Genomic DNA, 23226 nt, shown 5'->3' on the forward strand with positions numbered 1-23226 from the left:
AGTTGAAACAACAAATGACCATTAGTTTAATAAATTGTAAAACTTAACTTCTTGATATATAAATTCATGTATTTTTACATAGATATATAATTCATGTATTTTTACTTGAAAGTGAAAGTGAAGTGACATTCAGCCAAGTATGGTGACCCATACTCAGAATTTGTGCTCTGCATTTAACCCATCCAAAATGCACACACACAGAGCAGTGAACACACACACACACTGTGAGCACACACCCAGAGCAGTGGGCAGCCATTTATGCTGCGGCGCCCGGGGAGCAGTTGGGGGTTCAATGCCTTGCTCAAAGGCACCTAAGTCGTGGTATTGAAGGGGGAGAGAGAACTGTACATGCACTCCCCCCCCCCCACAATTCCTGCCGGCCCGGGACTCGAACTCACAACCTTTCGATTGGGAGTCCGACTCTCTAACCATTAGGCCACGACTTCCCTTGACCATGTGTGTTGCAAAACTTTACTTGAAGAAAACCCATCACTGCAATGTCCCAGAGTTTTTAAGAGTAGAACAATGCTACAATTCTTGTCTATATTTGAACATTCCCACCTGCAAGAAGTAAATCCCTTTGAAACAACTATTTAGTGGGTCATGAATTCTGTCCTTGTCATGACACCCTTCTGTGAAATGTTGTCTGGTCTGTGCATTTACAAGAGTGATTAGCTGCAGCAAATGACAATATTATCATACACCTTTAAAAACAAATTTTAGTCATGCATTGGATATTCTTCTATTTAGAACTCTACAATATGCTTTGTATTGAAGATATTTCATGATAGTTTCACAACAGATCTAAGTGTTCTAACTCATTTCCAAAGGGAGCTAGCGGTGTAGATTCTCAGCAGAGCTCATAAAATGCCACAGCCTTACACTGAATAGGCTTTTAGTAGTTGAGGAAGACCTTTTAAAGTCCCTGCCGCCCAATGTCAAAGAGGGTTTCTGTAGAACAAAGCATGCAAGTAAGCCTGAGGCGTGTCAGATCAGACAAGCTGTGAACATATGATCTGGTACAGAGGCTGTGGAGACAGTCGGATACTCAAGTTAATGTCTGCTATGGCTTTTGTGGAGGAGGATGGAAGTAATGAATAGCTTTTGTGGCTCTTTGGCGTTAGTTTCCATTCCTGATATCGTTTTAAATACTAAAAACACATAAGTACTAAAAATACACACAAGTTACATTACAAAGTACTAAAAATACACACAAGTTACTTAGCTCATGTTTTATTTATTTTTTAATTACATTTCTTGAATTGTTGTTTAGTAGTTCACGCTCATGTAATTGTGGTTATTTAGTAGCCTAATAATATAGGCTAGTCAACCCATGTGTGAATTACAGTGGTTTACAATAAACCACTGCCTTGCTGATACACTTATCCCCAGCTCATTCTCTCGTCTTTTTTAGGTTAAACAATAATTCTAAAAACTGTTAAAGCCATAATTAACTTTAGCTTGACGCACGGGAAATGGCTTTATTTGCTTAGTTAAAATGGTGGGGATATGGAGGATATGCCCTTGAGAGCTGCTGTAACAATGAGGTGCTTATGGGTCATGGACAGATGTAGCACGACATAACGCGCAAAATCTAAACGGAAAATGAGAAAGGCGGGACTCGGAACGGTTTTGTCATACTGAAGACCCGCCCAAGGTATTTCAGCCTATAGCAGCTGGAGGACAGAACTGCAAGCGTGTATGTGAGAACCGCAGCCACAAGGACATGCTACAGTCCCCGCTAGAATCTTCAGCAGTAGACGGAGAACGCGCCTTCAATCCATCTAAAGGTGAGCCAAAACCGGGACCGTTTCATTCGCGTTTTCGGTGTTTGAAGCCAGACGTTAACATCGCAGATGTTTATTTTGGATAATTTCATCTTCATGACGTAATTGTGGGATAGACGGGGCAGCGTTTAACTTTTCAACCCCCCTCGGTGAGAAAAACGTGGTAACGTTGCAGTTTTTGTTCTAAATGTGTTTTAGTGGATCGAATTGAACAAAACAAATGCTTCAGACGAAAGAAAATTGAAGACCGTGGGGAAAGTGATGATAGAGTTAATTGAAAATCAATAAAGATTTTGCCTCAGTTACGTCCTTTTATGATTTAATTTTTGTTTGTTTGTTTTATTGAATGATATTTAGCTTATATTTTTTTTACATTAAACTTAATGCATCCAGACAGGCCTCCATTTAAAATACTTTACAATTGTAAGTAGCCTAAGCGTGAGTCTAGTCAAATTTGAGGATCTAAAATGAATACAAAATCTAACGAGTAACGGTGAACGTGCATTGTTTTTGTTTTGTCCTGTGAGTGGAAATTAATGTTGTCGTTTTTTCGATTTCCGTAATTAGCGGTAGAGGAAATCGCCTACACGTAACATTACAAAACATAATCGTCCGTGCGAATGTCTGAAAGTGAGCTCCTCTTCACCCTGCTGACTGGATGTGTCTCAGACGGGCAACGTTTTTTTTCCACGACTATTATTGAGAATCACCCCATTTCCTGGCAGGAAGAGCTGCTCCAGGAGATGGTACAGATCTCCACTGAGCTGAGTTTAGTAGGATACTTAAAGCTATTAGCCTAGTTCTGCAGCAATGCAAATCTGCACATTGCTTATTTCTTGCCTATCAGAACTAGTTGGATTTTTCCATTCAGTCTGCCAACATTTTATTAGTTTCCGTTTTGTAGAGTCTGAACATTGAATATAGTGCAGCATTTATCTGTAATAACCCAGCTAGAAATGCTACGTTCCCAGGACGTTCTCAGAACGTCCCCACTGGTGTCAAGGACGTCGCCTAGTAACGTTCCAGGAACGTTTGGAGACGGTCATGATGTGGAGTTCTTTAAAGGGTCGGGGGACGTTATTTTGCGGACCTTCACAGAACATTCAGGACGTTATCGGAACGTTTAGGGGACCATGTTATATTTGCAAATGTGATGTTCCCAGAACGTTCTCAGAACGTCCCCACTGGTGTCAAGGACGTCGCCTAGTAACGTTCCGGGAACGTTCGTAGACGGTCATGATGTGGAGTTCTTTAAAGGGTCGGGGGATGTTATTTTGAGGACCTTCACAGAACATTCAGGACGTTATGTGAACGTTTTCAGAACGTCCCCACTGGTCTCAAGGACCTGTAGGGAACCAAACTAGAATTTTACTGCAAAAAACACTTGTTCTTTCAGAACTTTAAATAGGAATAAGCATGCACGTTTAACACATTCAAAGATAAAATCAGTCATTTATTTTGTGTGAACAAAAACAGATTATAAATAAATTATATATTACATAAATTATATATATATATATTATACACACACACAAATATTAGGAAACAGTAATAACAACAAGAACACATATATTCATTTTATGTTGCGTAAATGGTGAACAACAAATAACAAAAACAATAATTTATATTAAATATATACTGTGTGTGTGTGTGTGTGTGTGTGTGTGTGTGTGTGTGTGTGTATCAGTCACTGTCTCCATCCTCAGGAGGTGCCCGAAGTTCTTCTTCCGCTGCCTGAAAAAATTTAACATTATATTTACCAATCACTTCAACGACTTTTTAATTACTTTTAACTCCACTTTGTTTATAAGTACCGGTACTAAGTAAATAAATCAAAACAGTTATGTTATTCTAGAGAATAGAGAGAGAGAGAGAGAGAGAGAGAGAGAGAGAGAGCTCTCATTGAATAAAACAACTTACAGGTGTTGCGACCAACTTGGCACGGTGAGGTGCATGTTTGAGGGTTTCCCCTATACATGTATCAATTTCCTTTTCTGTGCGTTTCGGAAATTGTTTGGCACAAGCACCTAGAAGAGAAAAAAAAATGTAACAAAATAAATGTGAAAAGTCTCAGGGCTCAAAACTATGCTGAAAAGTTTTTACAAGAACAATAGTCACAGCTCCACCGAACAAAAATTGAAAAAAGAGACACTTAAACATTTAAAATGGACCATTATTATGACGTTATTGTTATACATTTTTAAATATGTAGACTAGGCTATTATAGGTATTTTTATAGTTTGGATTATTTTATATTTTTATTTTATATTTGTTATAATATCCCATTAGTCCTAATAGATGCGATTTCAACTATTTCTGTAGTACTTTTATAAAGAACACCGCTTTTTCACATAACGCAGTGAAGCAGCCCTGCACGAGAGAATAATTGATTCTATAATAAGAACTGATCAACCGATTCAGCACCATCGCCTCGGACAGCACCGGGGAACGGCGCGATGTGGAAATAATATTGCTGATGACGCAATTGCCCTGCTCCCTCCAAAATGGATACAAATGCATATTCTACAAGGGGGTTAAAATAATCTAAATAAATACATGACGATTATCACTATTGACATAAAATGTGAAAATAAATTAAAAGTGTTACGCCATATTACAGTAGGCAGTTATGACATGCAAAATATGAATTTTTATTTAAGCGTTGAGCATTATAAACAATCAGACACGAATCTGATGAGCTCATGTTGCAATAACCAATCATATGAGTTTAAAACAATCACATGCAAACGTAATGCATATTTTTAGGAACACATCTATAAAAATATGCCTGTATTTCAAGTTGATAAAATAATTTTTAATAAAACAATTTAAAATCCATATCAGTTTATTTGTGTCCACGCGCCACGCCCTCCCAGGAATCTATAACGTTAACTATACTTCCACTTTTAAAAATTCATCATAACCGCGCGCGCGATCTGCTTGCAGTCGTCGAGATGGATTCTGAGGAGTTTAAGAAAAGAATAGCTAGTGGAGGAGTTTGTAAAGTTGTCGACAATACGTCATCAAAAATCAAGTCCAATATGTGGGAGAAATTTGGAGTTAACTGAAGAAAATATTGTGAACGGCTTATTTGCTGCATGCATTTTCGTGTTCGGAAATGTGGAACTTCATTGCTGAGGAAGCACAGATAACTGGTTAAGTGAGGAAGTTCATTAAATAACTTCATATTCATATTTTCTCACAATATTTTGTCACCTATATCACAATGCATCTGTTATTTTATTTTTTAAATTCTCATATTTACATTTACATTTATTTGTTTAGTTTATTTTAATAAAGTTTTGACATCCAAAAGTACACTTTATGAGCAATATGAATAAGTGAATAAGTAAAACTAAAACCATATGAAACATTTATGATTATTAGTGATGAAAACAGTTGTGCTTCTTCACATTTTTGTGTTTTTCAGGGTTATTTGATAAATGAAAGAAAAAAAAGCAGCATTTATTTGAAATGTAAATCTTAACTCTCTTTTCTGGCCAATTTAATGCATCCTTGCTGAATAAAATGATTTTTTATTTTTTTTACTTGTTTTTTTTTTCGTTTAGAAGTCAAAAACGAGAAAACAAATTATTCGAAGGTACAGGGACAGTACAGACATTTTTCTGTTTATCATTTGCTCTTTAAAAAGTTGCATGATGAAGTGAAAAGAAGAGAGAAGTTTTGAAAAGCATACTTAAAACAATATGGTGGAGGGCTGTCCCAATGAAGGTCAGTTTTCCTTTTCGGCCTTTCAGGCTGTAATTTGACCAGGCCTCATTGGTGGCTATTTTCCGAAGGATTCTCCTCACAGCGTCTCCAATGTTGCTACCTCCCATCAGGCTCAAAAACTGTATCTATGCAACATATAAAGATAAATAAAGCAATTGTTAGTATTGCAATGCCACATGGAGCAGGGTAACTGCTGACACACAAGCAAATGCGAGAGGTGTATGTATTTAATTCTGATAATTTAGCCTACATGCACACAGATCTACATTTTGAACTTAAAAATGTCACTTTTGTGACAAAAAGGTTACTGACCCCTGTGCTATATCAACATACCATCCTTTTTTTCCCTTCTGGGCCCTCAAGTTTTAATAGGAAAGCTTGCAGCTCCTGCAATGTTTTGCAGGGCTTCTCAATGGTCTCCTGTGGTGGTGTTGTGATGGTTGCCGGACCAGGACGATTCTGTTGAATAGCCTGGATCAGACGCTCAATAGAATTGGAAATATCTGTTGACATTCTCTCAATTGCGAGGAGCATCCGCTGCTCAGATTGTTCGATGAGATGCTGGAAATCTGAAAAATTTAGATGGGTGAGATGATGATGATGATGGTAGGGGGGGTTCATCTTGACATTTAGTTATTTGCTTAGTATTCAGGCATATGTGTGGTACTTCAAGAAATAAAATATAGACATTGGCATGACTGTATTGCCAGATGCAATAGCTGGTCTAATTTGGATAGTAAGTCAAGTCATCTTCATTTATATAGCACTTTTAACGATGCAGATTGTTTAAAAGCAGCTTTACAGAGATGAATGTATAATTTAAGGTAACAGAGATTGAGATTAGAAAATGCAGCCATAATCTTAATTTACTGAAGATTAAAAAAAAAAACATTTATCTTAACAAATGAATAGAATATCAACATTAAAAATGCATACCATGAAAAGTATTATTAGCTGAAAGATTTGGAAGGGATGGCTCATCTTCCTCAGGTGAGTGAGCTGTGATGTCAGTAGGTGGTTTGTCTAAAAACAGACATTGAAAGCATGCGATAAACTCAGTTCAGGGGAGTTGAGTACTTTTACACAAAATGCCATGACAAAAAATACCAACCTGCAACTCACACAATATAAGACACTCCAACCAAATTCAAAACATTTTTAAAATAGGATTTCCATTAGAAATTTGTTTGTACTGTATTTCACACAAAATAGCTTCTTCCCGTCAGCTGGCAATGCACTTATTTTGCCTGTTCACTAATTGACGCTGACACACCACCATCAAATCAACACAACACAAGAAATTACACCAAAAGTTAAATCTGTTACTTACAACTTGGAGGCTTTGGGAGGCTTGATGGCTTCTGAGAGGATGTTGACATTTTTCTCCTTTTTTTGGTAGGAATCTCACATTCTCCTATTCATTCAGGATGAAACAGTTTATATATAGTTTAGTTTTATAGAGTAGTTTTCTCTGTAATCATGGCATGATTTTTATACATAAACAGTGGACTAATGCATGACAAAAAGCAATCGCATATGTTTACCTTCACTCTCGGTCCAGTATTTTGATGGTACTTTTTTTTTCCGCTCTTTTAGCACCTCTTCTTCTGTGTCCACGTTTGAACTTTCTACAGCTTTTTTGGCTCGTTCTCTGGCTGTCTTATAGTTGTCTAAGGACAGAGTAAATTTGAGTTGTCTTTTTAGTTTTTGTAATCATTTTACTGTGTAAAGGCAGTGTACTTTCATATGACTATATATTTATTCAGTTTTCTCACCAGTCTCGGAGAGTATTCTTATTTTGTGCCGCTTCCAGAGCTCCTTATCTGGCCTTTGGGAGGCCTTTGCCATGGCAGCAGCGTTTCTACGGGGCCAGTAGCAAATCAGAACCTAAAACATTTCAGGGAATATGTTATTTCCGGTATTACGTGTGTGTGTGTGTGTGTGTGTGTGTGTGTGTGTGTGCGCATGTACCCTTACCCCATTCACCTCCTCTACCCATAATGCAGGCGCCACAGCAATTGCATTTTCTTGTTCAAAAATAACTATGTAAAATCCAACCTACATTACAAACAGAAGAACAGACACTCCTTAGAAAAGACGGTCAATATTCAGTATATGAAATCTAAGTTAAGACATTAAAGCAATGACAGAAAAAAAATAATACTAACTATGTACATATTTCCATATTTCATTAATCAAGGTCATGAAGGAGAGAAAAGACAACTTTGCGGCCATGCCCATCCTCAAGGATCATTGCCCTTCCTTGCAAGTTTGCCTTGTCCAGTATCTCCATCTTAGATGGACCACATACATAGGCTCCATAGAACATCGAGTCACATGGCTGGTAAAGGTACGACGTTAAGTGCGAGAATACTCTACATAAGAGCTTTCCGGAGTTGGTCCTCTCCAGAACTTCACAGCAGGATGTTGGGCTAACAATGTAAACATTATTAGGATGTTTCAATTGTATTGGTTTCTCTTCACTTGTTTGTATAGGAATCTGTGAACGTTCTTGGAGCCGTTTTGCTGCTTGGACTAGAACATGGTTTCCTGATCTAACCATCTTCTTCAGCTGGTGCATGTAGCTCTCAAACGCAAAGGCACTACATTTGTCTAATGATCCATATGTGGTGGCATCAGCAGTGAGGTGAAGCAGTGAGTGCACATTGTACACTAGGAATTCTTTCCCATATATGTGCCGGCCTTGTTCTACAAAATATGTGAGGAGTTCATGGGCATACACATTGTGGGTTTGTGTTAAATGTGGAGACACTAGTATACACAAAGCCACACTAAAGGCCATGAAATGACTGTATAGGGTTTCTGGCAGGATTCCCCGGAGAACAACTTTGCCAGTGTAGAGCATAAACTGCCTGAATTCAGTGGCCTTCCACCTCTCCAATTCCTCCAGACTGCGTGGCTTCCTGGCAAAAATATGGGGTATGTCATTTCTCAAGTTCCTTAGCCTCTGATTGACCTCCCTCAGCTGAGCCGGCGATAGTCGATGCCCCGACTTGCCCTGTGACCATAGTAGGAGCATTTTTCTCATCACTCCCAGGCAGCACTGGTGCATGTAGTCAGCAGGGAAAGACTTGATCATGTCAATTTGGAGATTGCTGAAAGGGGACACAGCATTTTCGTGATGATGTTCTGGTTGGTGTTGCTCTCTAAATGAGACATCGTTCCTCAAAGTGAGGTCATGCACTTGTTGGTAAGTGATGCGCCCCTCCCAGTTGCCTTTTTGGGTGCATTTGTCACAGCCATAGTAACCTGAGAATTGTTTGATGCACTTCAGCATGGCTTTTGCTGGTGCATCACAGGTAATGCATCTCAATCTTACATTGAGTGTTGTTTCTCCCCATGCAAAGCCATTCATTAGAATCATTTTCAGTTCATCTGATATGACTTTAATGAAGTCCAGTGATTTGGGCTTGGCCTCAGTGAGGGCAATGGTCAAAGGAAATGTGCTTGCTGGTTTTAGATGTACTGTGCAGAGTACAGGCCAGAAAGATTTACCAGTGCTCTTAAAGAGTGGCAGTCCATCTACATTGAGGGAAATCTCAAGCTCAGTGATGTCTTTTGCATAATTGTAGGGATACCGATTCAAGCACATGATTAATTGTTCAGTCACTCCTAATTTAATGCATTCCACACCAGACACCATTTGGCTTTCAACAGGATCCGTTTTTAATAATGTTTTAGTAGTAGATGGCAGGTGTTTATGCCCGTGATTCCTGAGAATTTTGAGCAGTTTTTCTGCAGCATTGTGCTTGATATTATATTCATTGATCCACCTCTTTAACTCCTCTTCTAAATTTTCAGTGGGCATATCAATGTTGGCAGTATTCTGAAAAAACTCTCCATCCATGTCACTACTGGAATATTCAAGAACCATATTCTCTGTGTCTTCTGCCATTGTATGTTGTAGTGATGTGACTGCACTGATGTCAGTATTGACAAACGACATTTCATTGCTGTCACTATTAGATTCTCCAGTCATTGCATTTTTTAGGCCTGGGTTCCAGATTGGCATAGTGTCCCTGGGATTGTGTGCTTCATTGTTTAGCACAGTACTAGGACCAGCTGCGTTAATGTGCACATTTCTCATTTTCCGTTGTACCCTCTGCCATAGTCGTTTGTATTCTCTTTTCCTAGCTTCTGCAGGCATCCAGTTGTGTGACACAGCTATGTGTTTTTTTCTCTGCAAATGTGTACACGCATGTTATTTAAGTAAAAAAACCTAAAGATCGTAAATTTTTAGGCAAATACAGTGATCTTTCACGCCACATTATAAGGTGAAAAACATCTTGATATAACATTGAACTTATCACATTGCTGTGAAATCGATCCCTTTTCTGGCATGTCAGCAATATGCTGTAAATTTGAAAACCTTTTTTGCAAGACAAGCCTACCTTCTGAGATGACATCATGGTAATCTGTCTGTAGGGCAGGGTCTGGAAAGCACAAAAAAGAGAAAAAGTGAATTGAAATCACATATACGTCGACGTGGGACAATTTTATTTACACTTGTTACTTCAAAGGATACAGATGATATTAGATACAATGCCTGAATTGTGAATTGCCTAACCGGTTGTGCATTAAAGTGTAATTTCTATAATTATTACTATAATTATTATTATTATTATTTTATTTTTATTTTATTTTGTTTGTGTGTTTTGTATTTATGTATTTATAGTTTGTTCTGGTTTTGTTATGTTTTGTTAAACATGGACCTTTATTTTCACCAAAAAGGCTTATTTCTTCTTTTTTTCCCTGCTTATTTCTAGGCTCTTTTTTTAAATGCAAGCGCAAACTGGGTGCTGGCTGTTTGGCCAGAATAAGCTCGAAGTCGTGCACCTCTGGAAGCGGAGTTTCGTGCAAAGTTACAAAAAATGCCGTGCACACATTTGCGCGAAATGGGGTCTCGCGCCCACTGTGATGACGGCACCGTCGCGCTCGTGCGGAGGTTGAGGGACGCGCGCGCTCACAGCCAAGCCTGTGAGAAGGCGCGTTAATTTTCAAATAAAGTATAATTTACAAAAATGATATTAATTGTATTCATAATTTATTTTAAAGTAGCTAATGTTAACATGACAGACCCTAAAAAATTAATGAGCTTATCTGAAAAGGATAAGCTACTTCTTTAGACCAAATGACATCACGTAAACATAACGGTATTTAACGACAAATAACGGCGATGACAGTGCGGACCAGTGGTATAAAGTTAAAGAAAAAGACGGAAAAACAGTTTGTCTGAGTAAATGTGGTACATTTATTACTGGAAAAGAAAGTCCGTCAATTTTATGACAATTTATTCAATTTCTTGTGGAAACGGCCGTTTTACCATGAGAAAATTTCGCTCAAAAGCTAACGTTACTGTCCTTATAATTCCATATTATTATTATTTATATCATGTAACGTACATTATATGTCATTTTGTTTTTGTGTTTTTAATTTAAATAGAATGGTTAATTAGAAGAATTACCTCAGAGAAACTGACAGTTGGGATGTTGGGATGTCCACTGAGTGAGTGAGGTGTGAGTACGCTGTGTGTGAGCGCGATGGTCACAGACCCCAGCTTATATACCCGCTGCCAGATTTAGAATTTGTGACCTATATAGGTGTTAAACGTTTTTTATTTTATAAAAAAATATGTATATTTATATAATGATATATTGCGTTGTAATACTAATAATTACGTTATATTATGTAATGGATAATGTGAAAAATAATAATAAAGAAAATAATAAAGAAAATAGCCATTTCCGTCTAGATACCTGCGTCCATAGCAACACTTTGTTTTTCATGGCAACGGTGTGTTATACTTAGCAGCGCCTGTTATCAAGAAATAATACATTAGAATACAAATATATAAATTAAATGAGTATAAATTAATATATATACATATAATTTAGTATTATTTACTAATAAATAATTCATATTATAATAATTGTAATTTAGTATTATTTTTACAATTTATTTAAAAATGTTTATGTGCAAATAAACCCAATAGGTCATATTTCCCGGTTGTAAAATTGTCGTGTTTTATTCGTCTTATAGATAGGCGAACATTTCTCATGAAAAATCGTTCATTATTGTAATGTATAAGATTATAAACGTCTTACCTGTTTCTTCTTCTCAGATGTGCAGAACCTGACTCATCCCATTGATTTTTTTCTTCATGGTAAAAAATAAATAAATAAGTCTTCTCCCAGAATGAGGTTCAAGCAGCTGCTTTCCTTTTGTATGTATATATATATTTATATATTTATTTATTTATTATTATTTTTTTTTTTTTCATTACCTAGATACATATAGGCCTATTATAATTATACAACATACAAAAACCAGTGGCGGATACAGAACGTCATTAATAGGTGGGCCTGGTGAATATACAGAGGGGCCTCGGGTTTTTTAATCTTATACACCTGATTCCCGGGCTCTGTATTATAGAGCTTTCACACTGCGCGCGGATGCGGTCCGGCGATCCGTTCCATGTGCGGTGCAGTGCAGAGATCGTTTCCGCACCGAGTCTATTTCTGATGTGCTGCACGCGCTGAATTAAAGTGACAGGCTGACGGTGCATGGTTCGTGATCAAAATGAACACAGATTGACATGAAAATATAATAATCTCACCATAAATGCGTTTAATTAAATAAAATGTAGTAATCTCACCATAAATGCATTTAATTTATTTATACTCTTTTACACAGTCATGTTTTTTTTACTTTAGGACCGGGGTAAAGCAAGGAAAAATAAATTTACTTCAACAAGGCAACATAATGTACAACTCTCGTCTCATTCATGGTGGAGGTGAAAAAACAATTTCTTTGTGACATGCAATATTTATTGTATTAAAACTTAAATGCAAAAGAAAAGGCATGTTAGTCGGCTGTTTTTGTCAATTTTAAGATTTGAAATGTTTGCGATTTTGCGAAGTACTACATGGTTAAATATTTTACCACTTGTTTGAGCAACTTAATATATAAATCTATATAAGTAGCGCTGAATACGTTGTTTAAATTGTGTTAAAACGTCTATTAAAGAGTGTATATGTACAAAGAGAATCGCAATGCTGACAACCCTTTTTTTTTACTTTTTTAATAAAAGTTTCTGATAACTTCTGGATTTGAAATACAAATAGTGAGTATGTGTTTGTGGTAGCCTACAGTCGTGGATCAGTCACGCATAACTTTTAAGTCAGTGCGCGCACGGAGAGCGTGTGGCCAGCCCGTGCAGAAAACAAATTCACAAGCGAACCAGCTGTGTTGCATGATAGCATCACTGGACTGACACGTGATATGCCGACATATTTTTATTTTGTAGCTATTTTTCGTAGCTACTTTACTTAAATGTCCTCATGAAACTATTAAAATTAAATTATTTATTAATTTGTTATTATTAAAATTAAAAAAAATTAATTGTTTTTATTAATCAGATTGGGTGGGCCACCAGTCAATCTGCCCACCCAGGCCCACCCATATATCCGCGCCTGACAAAAACTAGCCAAAACACATCTAACAGAACAAAAGTTTATTTATTTATACAACATTAACGTGCTTTTTAAATTAACGAAATGTAATATTCATCTTTATAGAAGATACAGTACAATAGCCTACAACAATCTGCAAACTTCATATTCATAGCAGATTTAAAACAGTCCTTTTTGTGGTGGTTTATTTTGCTAAAGTTTTCTTGATATTGTGAGTTTACACAAATAAAAGCTTTAAATAATGTATTATTCTTATGACCAAAAATTGAGTATTTTAAGTTGTTTACACTGTTGACAGGAAAAAAATGCAAGCGACTGCATGGCCGCTTCCATGCCCTGCAGTGCGCGCGCTCCCCACTCCGCACATAAAGAAAGGACGATGCACCAGCAGCAGTGGCTCACAGTTGAATTGGGCTGCAGCTCTCCCTTCTGAATACAGTCAGCCGCGGGTGTGGCAGAAAAATTGAACTGCATCACTTATGCATCGCTTATTTTCACGTTGCCTTGATCTATGACATTGTATTGTTTTGTATGTCTATTTGTTAATAAGGGATTTATGGACACATCAAGGATTTTAGATCTGTAGAGTAAAAGCCATAGTTTTTATTTTGAAGTAACAAATATCAAATCCTACCCACAAAATTAGCAGAGAGGACCTAATAAATTGGCTAGCATGTTAGTGTTATTATTTAACAAATAAGTTTAATACTTATTGTATTATTATTTAATATTTTCATTAATTAGATGTAGATTTAATACATCTTTGCGTTAATTAATTTGTCATATTTTTAACGTTGTTGTGTGACCATATAATAACCACATTGGGAACGTTATTATATGACCAACAGAGGACCATGCGAGAACGTTCTGTTAACATCCCGAATGTCCTCTTTGTAACGTTGTTGTGTGACCATATAATAACCAATATCGAACGTCCCCCTAAAGTAATAACGGGAACGTTATTATATGACCAACAGAGAACCGTATGGGAACGTTCTGTTCACGTCCCGAATGTCCTCTTTGTAACGTTGTTTCATGACCATATAACAACCAGTATGGAACGTTCCCCTAAAGTCACTTTGGGAACGTTATTATATGACCAACAGAGGACCATGCGAGAACGTTCTGTTAACGTCTCAAATGTCCTCTCTGTAACGTTTGCTATGTGACCATAAAATGCCCCAAATAGAACGTCCCCCTAAAGTCATTTAAGGAACCTTGAACTGCAGCACTTTCATAACCAAAAGAGGACGTTCCAAGAACGTACCTAATGTTCTGTAAAGGTTCGGAACTTTCGTTACCTTTAGACAACTTTTAGGGAACGTTGCACAAGGTCACGAGAACGTCCCCTCCTACGTGGGAAATGTCATGAAATTCTATCTATTAACATTTATCCATTTTTGATAGTCTTGTTATACTCTTGGAAGTGTAATTTAAGTGCATTTTACAAGTTTTAAACTCACGTCAGGAATATATCTTGTAACAAACTCATCCAGGAATCAGGAGTTCAGATACTTGAACTGCTGCAGCTGTTCACAAATGTTCAAATATTATGCACTGTCTGAAGAAGGCTGCCTGTTGAAGCATGTTGCATTCACAGCGAAGTTCTTTTAACCCTGGGATCCTTTTTTTATAATGGTTGTGGCTTCTCATTCTATGCATACAACACAGACAGATTGCATCTAAATATGCATGCTTTGATGCTGTCTCTTTTCTGCAGAAATATTTATAAAAGTACAAACTGTATGTGGATACTGGAGTATATTTGAACCTGAATAAGACCGATTTTGTTTCTGCTGTAAGCTCCCTTGAATGGTTAACATTTCCAGAAAGTACACCACTTGAGGATTTATGATCAGCTGAGGTTGGGTTTACCTAATTCATTTGCTGACTAGATTGTGATGATTAAGTTACTAGTCTTGTACACTTTCCTGTAATTGTGTGTTTACAAGATTGGAAATTTATATTTTGTTTTAGTGTATTCAAATTTAGACTAGGGCTGGCAAATGATTAATCACATCCAAAATAAAAGTTTTTGTTTACATAATATGTGTGTGTGTACTTATATTTATTATGTGTATATATAAATACACACATGTATATATTTAAGAAAAATGTTATGTTTATATATTAAATATATTATATAAATTATATAAATATATACATGTAAATATTTTCAAAGTATATGCTGTATGTGTGTGTATTTATAAACATAAGAAATATACACAAAACATACACATTATGTAAACAAACATTTATGTGAAGTGTTATTTATTTGGGTTGACCTTGCATGTAAAGTACATACGGGATGTTTTCGTTTATCTGATGTTTTGATGGGAGAGAGCAATTAAGGCTGTTTGACTTCAAATGGATTTCAGGTGTGTAGCATCAGGTCCAGGACTACAACTGGGCACTTGTCTGCATTTTGTGAAAGGTACCTTAGTAAGTCTACTGATTAGTAGTGGTTTAGTACTACTCCCGTTCTTCATAGCATTCTGTGTTTTACTACTTTGTTGTCAATGCTCTCCATCTGTGCAGGCCTTTTATATGTACACACACACACACACACACACACACACACACGTATCTTTTTGTAGTGGCTGAATGCTGCAAAGTGAAGTATGCAGCTGTAATCTCAATATTTAATAAGCTCGGTGGAATATGCCTTGTGTATGATATGATGGAAGATGTGCAGCTCAATAGAGATTAGAGGAAGCCTGGCAGACTGCCTACATTAGGAATCATTAGAATGTAAGGGCACAATATTCTGGTCTTCATGGCAGTGTTGTCTTGAATACTCAAGGTGATCCAGTGACTTTCAGGATTCATAGGTCATTTCTAATTGCAGCTCAATATATTTTTACTTATATATTTTCTACACTAAATTACAGATGGATATTTGTTTTTCACAATTGTATTTGGCATATTAACTTGACTTTGCCAAATAAATAGATGCATGCATTTTAATTTATTTCAGTAGTTTAGTTTAGAGAATGTGAAGAGAAAGAATATTTAGCTAATGAGCAGCCAGGTATACAATGTTGCCCTGTACAATGGTCATACATATTTTATTGATGAATGTAGTAGTTTAATCAAGAATCAACGACTTTTCCAGCCAGCCATATAATAATAATAATAATAATAATAACCAGATGATACATATGGTTGGATTGTTGGAGGTGTGATTATTATTATTATTTTTTTACAACAGTGAAATGCAAATTTACAAAATACAAATGTCTTGTTCCTGTGTAAACAAATGCTCATTATTGAAGTTATAATTCTTTGGCTATTAAAAATTATTAGAAAAAGAAATACATCTATGTTTATGGATTAGCCAGTGGCTTTTAGTCCAGAGAATGTGGCAGTTAGGCCTTTATTTTACCAGGCCATGCATTCCCTGAGAAATAAACCCATGTCCTTTCCATTAGCTCTTCCAGTTGAGCTACAAAAAACTTATTTTGAACATATAATGCTGCCTATTATAATGTCATTCCATATAGCTTATTTCTTTAAACATCCATCAGTTTATATTTAGTCTGGCGTAGTATTGTCAAAAAGAACCGGTATACCAAGTTGGTACTGAAATATTAAAAATGTCATAATACCATGGCTTTCAAATGCTCCCATGCGTACAACAGGCTAGTTGTGTGCTTAGCCTGTGAAAAGCATCAAAAGGTTTTATTTACAGTGTTTGTTTGTTTTTAAATGTCATGCGTTGTAGCCAATCATAGGCATGACTGTTGAGCTCATGAAAGCAGTGGCCAATCAGAGGTATTTAAGCATCTGCTCAGTATCAGAACTCAGTGCTAGTAGTTTTGCACAGTTGTGAATCCTTTCAGTATGACCAACAAAGTGTAAACACTGTGTAGATCAGAGATTCATTGTTGTGGAAGCTTCTTTGATTTATGTATATATTTTTTTTTATACACAAGTGGTGAACTCAAGCGATTCACAATTTGTAATAAAGTTGTATTTTTCATGCTTCATCATTTTTCATCACTGCACAGTTCTTGGAGGATTAACTGTATTTTATTTTTTTTTTTCAAATAGTTAAATATGTTAATCCAGTAGTTCCAATAGTTTTTGTTATAGTACAGAAATGTTTTATAAAGAACTATGAAATAACTCTAGGCTAGCATATGAGCAGTTTTTGTCCGCATTTACTGTGTTTCTTCCAATTTCAAATTCTTCATTTTCCCTTTACAGGAGTATGATTCCAGTGACTGAATTCCGTCAGTTCACGGAACAGCAGCCAGCATTCCGGGTTCTGAAACCATGGTGGGATGTGTTCACAGACTACCTCTCTGTGGTCATGCTCATGATAGGTGTTTTTGGATGCACTCTGCAGGTAAATATTTAAATTCTTCTTCTTAAGCACATATCAAAAGAACATTTAATTATGTTTTGTTTTTATAGCTGAGAAGTTAACATCTTAAGCAGTGCTAAGACATACAGTGTTCCTTGACCAACAGCAATGGAATAATGATTGACTTGACACCATAGATTGATTTCCTCTGTGCATGAACAGCCCACTGTTGGGCAGTGCGTACTGCATTTAGAAGTGGTAGTTTGCTAATGGAAAACAAAAACAAACAAAAAAACCTACATTCCAGTCACCACACATGAAAAGATTACTCCTTTCCCTCATGGTGGCCCCTCTATAAACACAAAATGACTCCTGTAGTCTAGCTTCTCAGCCTCATAAACTAGTGGGTGGAGCTTAAAGCAGCATGCTTGGCCTTCAGTTTCAATTCCTAGATGGTCCTAATTATTTTTAGTTTCAACAAACATTAACCGGAACCCATTGTTAGGGTGGGAATATCCCACACTGTCCCTCGAGGTGTGCATTAAAGAATGGCACAGTTGCATGAAGCATTGCAATTTGTGAAATGCGATTGGATGTTTTTGATGATCCCAGTGAAGGCAGTATTAATTGACCTAATTAATGCTTTTACTAACGTCATGGCAAAATCCTGTGGTTTGAGGGGGAAATAAATAAACTCCTCTTTGCTAAATGAGCATGTTTGACTGGGGGCACTTCTAGTGGCCATGGAGTGCATAATGCATCCTTTATTAGTCACTTGGGGCTGCTGCGGCTCACGTCCATTTCACTGCAGAGATGCCGTGTTCAGAGCTGCTGATGCTTTATGAGCAGGCTTTACTCAGCAGTCAGCCTGTTGTGTTTGTTCCACACTATAGTGCTGTGTAGAGCTCTCACAATCTTTTCCCTCTCTTTTTAGCTGTTTTTTTTCATTACCTTCGTAGACAGAAACCACATGGTAATTACCAGACAAACTAAAACTGTTTTGCAGGAAAAGGAGGGAGGGAACACATCTTGAATCAAATACAGAATGCTTTTGTTTACTGCTTTTCAGTTCTAGTGAACATTGTTTTCTGCCTGCTGTGTAATTAAAAAAAATGTTTAAGTCAAAATTTAGTAGCCATTGAACATCTTTTCTTGCTAACCCAAAGGTAATTCTTTTGAATTCCAATGGCCTGTGTAATGGTTTCTCATTTCCTGTCACAACACTGACGTCAGAGCACCGATATAGTTATCTTAAAAGAGATGCTCCTTGTTGGATACTGTTACACTGTTCTCACTTCCCAGCAATCTATGGGTGGTGTGGAATTGTAATTCAGTACATAAAAGTGCTGTCTTTTTTTTTTTTTGGCTCTCTGATGTGTGCATTTGAAGTTCTTTAGCTTTCATCTTTAATTATTTTAGATCCAGAGATGCATACTTGGTGATATTAATATAATAAGTATACCTGTACACGGACAGACTCTGGTTTTCTGCCCTCCCCCCAACTACGTTTATGCAAATTTATTGAAGTATGTCTTGTTTTAATTGTGCACTCTTCTGTCCTTTTAGGTGATGCAAGACAAAATCATATGCCTTCCTCAAAGGACATTCGCTCCAAACCTGACAGAGCTAATGTGCCCACCTCCTTCCCAGGAACCGCCAGTGCCTGTCCATGAGTTGAAAGGACTGAAGACGAACTTGGATATTCAGCAGTATAATTACATAAACCAAATGTGCTATGAAAAGGCGCTGCATTGGTATGCTAAGTACTTCCCTTACCTGGTTCTCATTCATACTGTCATTTTCATGGTGTGCAGCAATTTCTGGTTCAAGTTTCCTGGCTCTAGCTCTAAAATTGAGCACTTCATATCCATCCTGGGCAAGTGCTTTGACTCTCCATGGACTACGAGGGCACTGTCAGAAGTATCTGGGGAGAATCCTGAGGAAAAAGACAACAAGAAGAACAGTGCCAGTAGGTCAAACCTTGATACTCCAATTGATGAGGGCAACCTGGAGAAGACTCAATCTTTAAGATCCATTCCTGAAAAGATTGTTGTTGACAAGCCAGCACCAAGTGTCCTTGACAAGAAGGAAGGAGAGCAAGCCAAGGCCTTGTTTGAGAAGGTCAAAAAATTCCGCCTGCATGTGGAGGAGGGTGATATATTATATATGATGTATGTCCGTCAGACTGTTGTAAAAGTGCTCAAGTTTATCCTTATAATTGCGTACAACAGTGCTCTGGTGTCAAAGGTTAGGTTCAGTGTTACCTGTACTGAGAACATGCAGGACATGACGGGTTACCGGTACTTCTGTTGCAATCATACTATGGCCCACTTGTTCTCTAAGCTCTCCTACTGTTATTTGTGTTTTGTTGGAGTTTATGGACTTACATGCCTTTATACGTCCTACTGGCTGTTCTATATCTCTCTCAAGGAATACTCTTTTGAATATGTCAGACAAGAGACCGGAATTGATGACATCCCAGATGTAAAAAATGACTTTGCTTTCATGTTGCACATGATCGACCAGTATGATCCTCTTTATTCCAAGAGATTTGCAGTGTTTCTCTCAGAGGTGAGTGAAAACAAGCTGAAACAGCTCAACCTCAACCATGAGTGGACAGCCGATAAGCTTCGGCAGAAGCTGCAGACCAACAGCAACAACAGGCTAGAACTTCAACTCTTCATGCTGTCTGGTCTCCCAGATACCATCTTTGAGGTGACAGAGCTGCAGTCTTTGAAGCTTGAGATTATTAATAATGTTACCATACCAGCATCCATTGCCCAACTAGAAGATCTCCAGGAGCTTTCGCTTTACCAGTGCTCACTCAAGATCCACATTGCAGCCACCACCTTCCTCAAGGAGAACTTGAAGGTACTGCGAGTGAAGTTTGATGATGCCCGTGAACTTCCGCAGTGGATGTATGTGTTGCGGAACTTGGAAGAGCTCCATCTGATTGGCTCTTTGAATTCTGACGCATCAAAGAATGTAACCCTGGACTCTCTACGAGAGCTCAAAGCGCTGAAGACATTGATGCTCAAGAGCAACTTCACCAAGATCCCTCAGTCCATTGTGGATGTGGCCAGCCATCTACAGCGCCTCTGTATTTGCAATGATGGCACCAAACTGGTCATGCTTAACAACCTGAAAAAAATGGTGAACCTAACAGAACTTGAGTTGGTGCACTGTGACCTAGAACGCATACCCCATGCCATTTTCAGCCTGAGTAATCTGCAGATGTTAGATCTGAAAGAGAACAATCTACGCACCATTGAAGAGATTGTCAGCTTCCAGCACCTCCGTAAGCTGACCTGTCTGAAGCTTTGGCACAACGGCATCGCTTTTATACCCGAACACATCAAAAAGCTCAGCAGCTTGGAGCGCCTCTACTTCAGCCATAACAAGATCGAGATCCTGCCCTCACACTTGTTCCTGTGCAACAAACTGCGCTACCTTGATCTTTCCAACAACGACATCCGTTTTATCCCACCGGAGATAGGTGTTCTCCAAAGCCTTCAGAACTTCTCTGTCAGTTGTAACAAAATCGAAAATATTCCTGATGAGCTCTTCTTCTGTAAGAAGCTGAAGACTCTGAAGCTTGGCAAAAACATGCTGTCTGTCCTCTCACCAAAGGTTTCTTTCCTTGGAGTACTGACTCACTTGGAGTTAAAGGGTAATCACTTTGAGTTCTTACCAGCTGAACTCGGCTCTTGTCGCGCCTTAAAGCGCAGCGGACTTGTCGTAGAAGACACGCTGTTTGAGACGCTGCCTTCAGAAGTCAGGGAACAAATGCAAGCGGAGTGATGACTGCTTTGCTTTCATGCCAAATATTGTAATCTGACTCCTTAACCGGTAAGGCTTCCAGGTGTTCCGTCCTGTAGTATGTATTGTGATCTATATGGGTGAGTACTTGCAATTTCATGTTTAATGCTGGACTTGTGCTTAATGGCATTTTAATGCAAAAAAAGCTGGGAGTTAGGAAAATCTAGGGATGAATACCTTTTAATGCCTTACATTGTATATTATGAAAAATTTAATTTCATTTAAAATGTATACATTTTAAGACTCTTTATCTTAATTTTTTAAGATATTTTTTAAAACTGTAAATCATAGAAGTAGACAACTTATGACAGGGATTCATTTACAGACAGTTTGTGTGACAGCAATTTCATTGTATGCTTTCACTGACATTTGCTTTCATAATCCATTAAGCTTTTGCAGGTCAAGTACTGAAAAACATGTTTTGCACTGGAAATAGCAAGATTAGAATTTGCACTGGAATCTTTAACATTCCCTTTTATTTTACTTTTTATGTGTATATAGGACTTTGCAAGGTTTTGAAGTATAAATGATAGTAAAATAGTTCATGTAATCATTTATACTAGAAGTATTTTTTTTTTCTTCCTGCATATTTACTCATAATAACTCTAAAGCTTTTGGAGAGCAGGATTTGTATGCATGTGTTCTCAGGTAGACTTTACATGTTTTTTTTTGTTTTTGCATTTCTGTTTTAATGTTAAACAAGTTTGACTGCTGTTGGTATTAGATCCCGCAGATAAAGGTAACCACATTTCAGTATACCAGCTTCAAATGTTTGAAGCATTTCTAAGCGTTTATTTCTGCTGTGGTTTGCTTGGTTTAAACCGTAGACTCCTGTCTAAGATACAATGCAGATGCAGAAGGTATTTCTCTTACCGTAACTTAGCCATTAACATTTTTCTTATAAACCAACAATGTACTATAAATATACATTTAGATTTATTAATCATATTAACCAACAGTATTTGTCATTTAATCATGCATTGTACACTATTTCTATTTTATGCAAATTGAAAGAAAACATTTGACAGAAACAAAGCTCTAAGCATATATACAAATGCATTTTAAGAAACGGATTCTTTAATGTCTATAATATGCAAAAAAATCTCTCAAGGTGCACTAAGATAAATCAGGTAGACTTTAAGTTTCCATAGTATTTTCTTCCAGCTGGCGATTATGATTACGAGTGTGCGTCTTGTCTCAATGACATGTAAATGGTAATTACATTGTCTCTGATCTGATCTTGCCTTGTGGGAAGTGACTCATCTGATGTACTGTGATCAGGATGTGGCCTTTTTTTTTCGGCACCATAAACAAGTGTCATTGAATCAGTGTTTCATTTATGAATTCCAAGACACTGGTAATACACATCCTTAGTCACTTTAAGAAGGTTAAAATATTTGAATATTTGAGCTGTTTAGATCACCAGACCTTTGTGTGTTTTGTATTTAGTCCTCTAGTAATTTTGAAGGTCAGTTTCTGGTCTGGTCTGCATGATAAAGATTATAGTGATGTGAATGTCAAAGCTTAAGCCAGTGTGGACATTTTTCTTTTAAATGAGCACATAAAATGAAGGATATTGCTTTTTTTTGCCATGTGATAAAAGTGCTGACATAATATAGTGCCACCTATGCCTTATTTTCCTGTTTTGTATCATTTTCATTCTACCAAAGATTTTTTGATTTCTAAAACGGCATAAATAAAATGCATTTTTGTCCCTTGTGTTGAGTTCAGTTGATGTTTTGTAATTCTCAAGGAAGAGTTGTCACCCAGATGGCAGTATTGTGTAGTAAATGCAAAGAGATTTGAGTCTATGCAATGTTTAGGGATAATATGCTGACTTCCTAAATGCATGCCCACACCTGAAAGTCTGACACATTGCTGACATTAAAAATGCAACTGCAATTTTTTTTTTTTTTTTACTTCTTTTTGAGGGATGATTTATAATGGTGAAGATTATTAAAATATGTCTGGCTCATATCTGTTCAAATAATATTGCAAATTAAATGGGACAAAAATTCACATGCAAGTACTAGTTGCACCGTGCACCGATACTTCAAAAGTATCGCGATTCTCGGAAATTAAAAAC

The 23226-nt window shown here is 37.1% G+C and overlaps 2 protein-coding genes across 2 annotated transcripts; one reads left to right on the forward strand and one right to left on the reverse strand.

The window, feature by feature from the left end:
* The first annotated feature begins 1632 nt into the window (after nt 1-1632).
* lrrc8c (leucine rich repeat containing 8 VRAC subunit C) lies at nt 1633-22859 on the forward strand. Its single transcript, XM_059571197.1, has 3 exons — nt 1633-1790; nt 17222-17363; nt 18888-22859. The coding sequence occupies exons 2-3, from the start codon at nt 17226-17228 to the stop codon at nt 21120-21122; spliced, it is 2373 nt and encodes a 790-aa protein (XP_059427180.1). The 5' UTR covers nt 1633-1790; nt 17222-17225; the 3' UTR covers nt 21123-22859.
* LOC132091048 (uncharacterized) lies at nt 5844-7760 on the reverse strand. Its single transcript, XM_059497818.1, has 7 exons — nt 7695-7760; nt 7497-7577; nt 7295-7406; nt 7064-7189; nt 6850-6933; nt 6456-6542; nt 5844-6088 (listed from the first exon to the last, which is right to left on the reverse strand). Exons 1-7 carry the CDS (start codon nt 7758-7760, stop codon nt 5844-5846), a joined length of 801 nt encoding a protein of 266 aa, XP_059353801.1.
* Nucleotides 22860-23226: the final 367 nt, after the last annotated feature.

This window comes from Carassius carassius, chromosome 17 (assembly GCF_963082965.1).
Source record: "Carassius carassius chromosome 17, fCarCar2.1, whole genome shotgun sequence".
NCBI classification, from domain to species: Eukaryota; Metazoa; Chordata; class Actinopteri; order Cypriniformes; family Cyprinidae; genus Carassius; species Carassius carassius.

Coding starts and splice junctions, on each gene's coding strand:
- LOC132091048 (XM_059497818.1), bottom strand. CDS start 7,760: ATGGGCATGGCCGCAAAGTTGTCTTTTCTCTCCTTCATGACCTTGATT. Junction 7,407..7,496: donor GGGTAGAGGAGGTGAATGGG/GTAAGGGTACAT, acceptor GAAATGTTTTAG/GTTCTGATTTGCTACTGGCC. Junction 7,190..7,294: donor AAGAATACTCTCCGAGACTG/GTGAGAAAACTG, acceptor CTCTGTCCTTAG/ACAACTATAAGACAGCCAGA.
- lrrc8c (XM_059571197.1), top strand. CDS start 17,226: ATGATTCCAGTGACTGAATTCCGTCAGTTCACGGAACAGCAGCCAGCA. Junction 17,364..18,887: donor TTTTTGGATGCACTCTGCAG/GTAAATATTTAA, acceptor CTGTCCTTTTAG/GTGATGCAAGACAAAATCAT.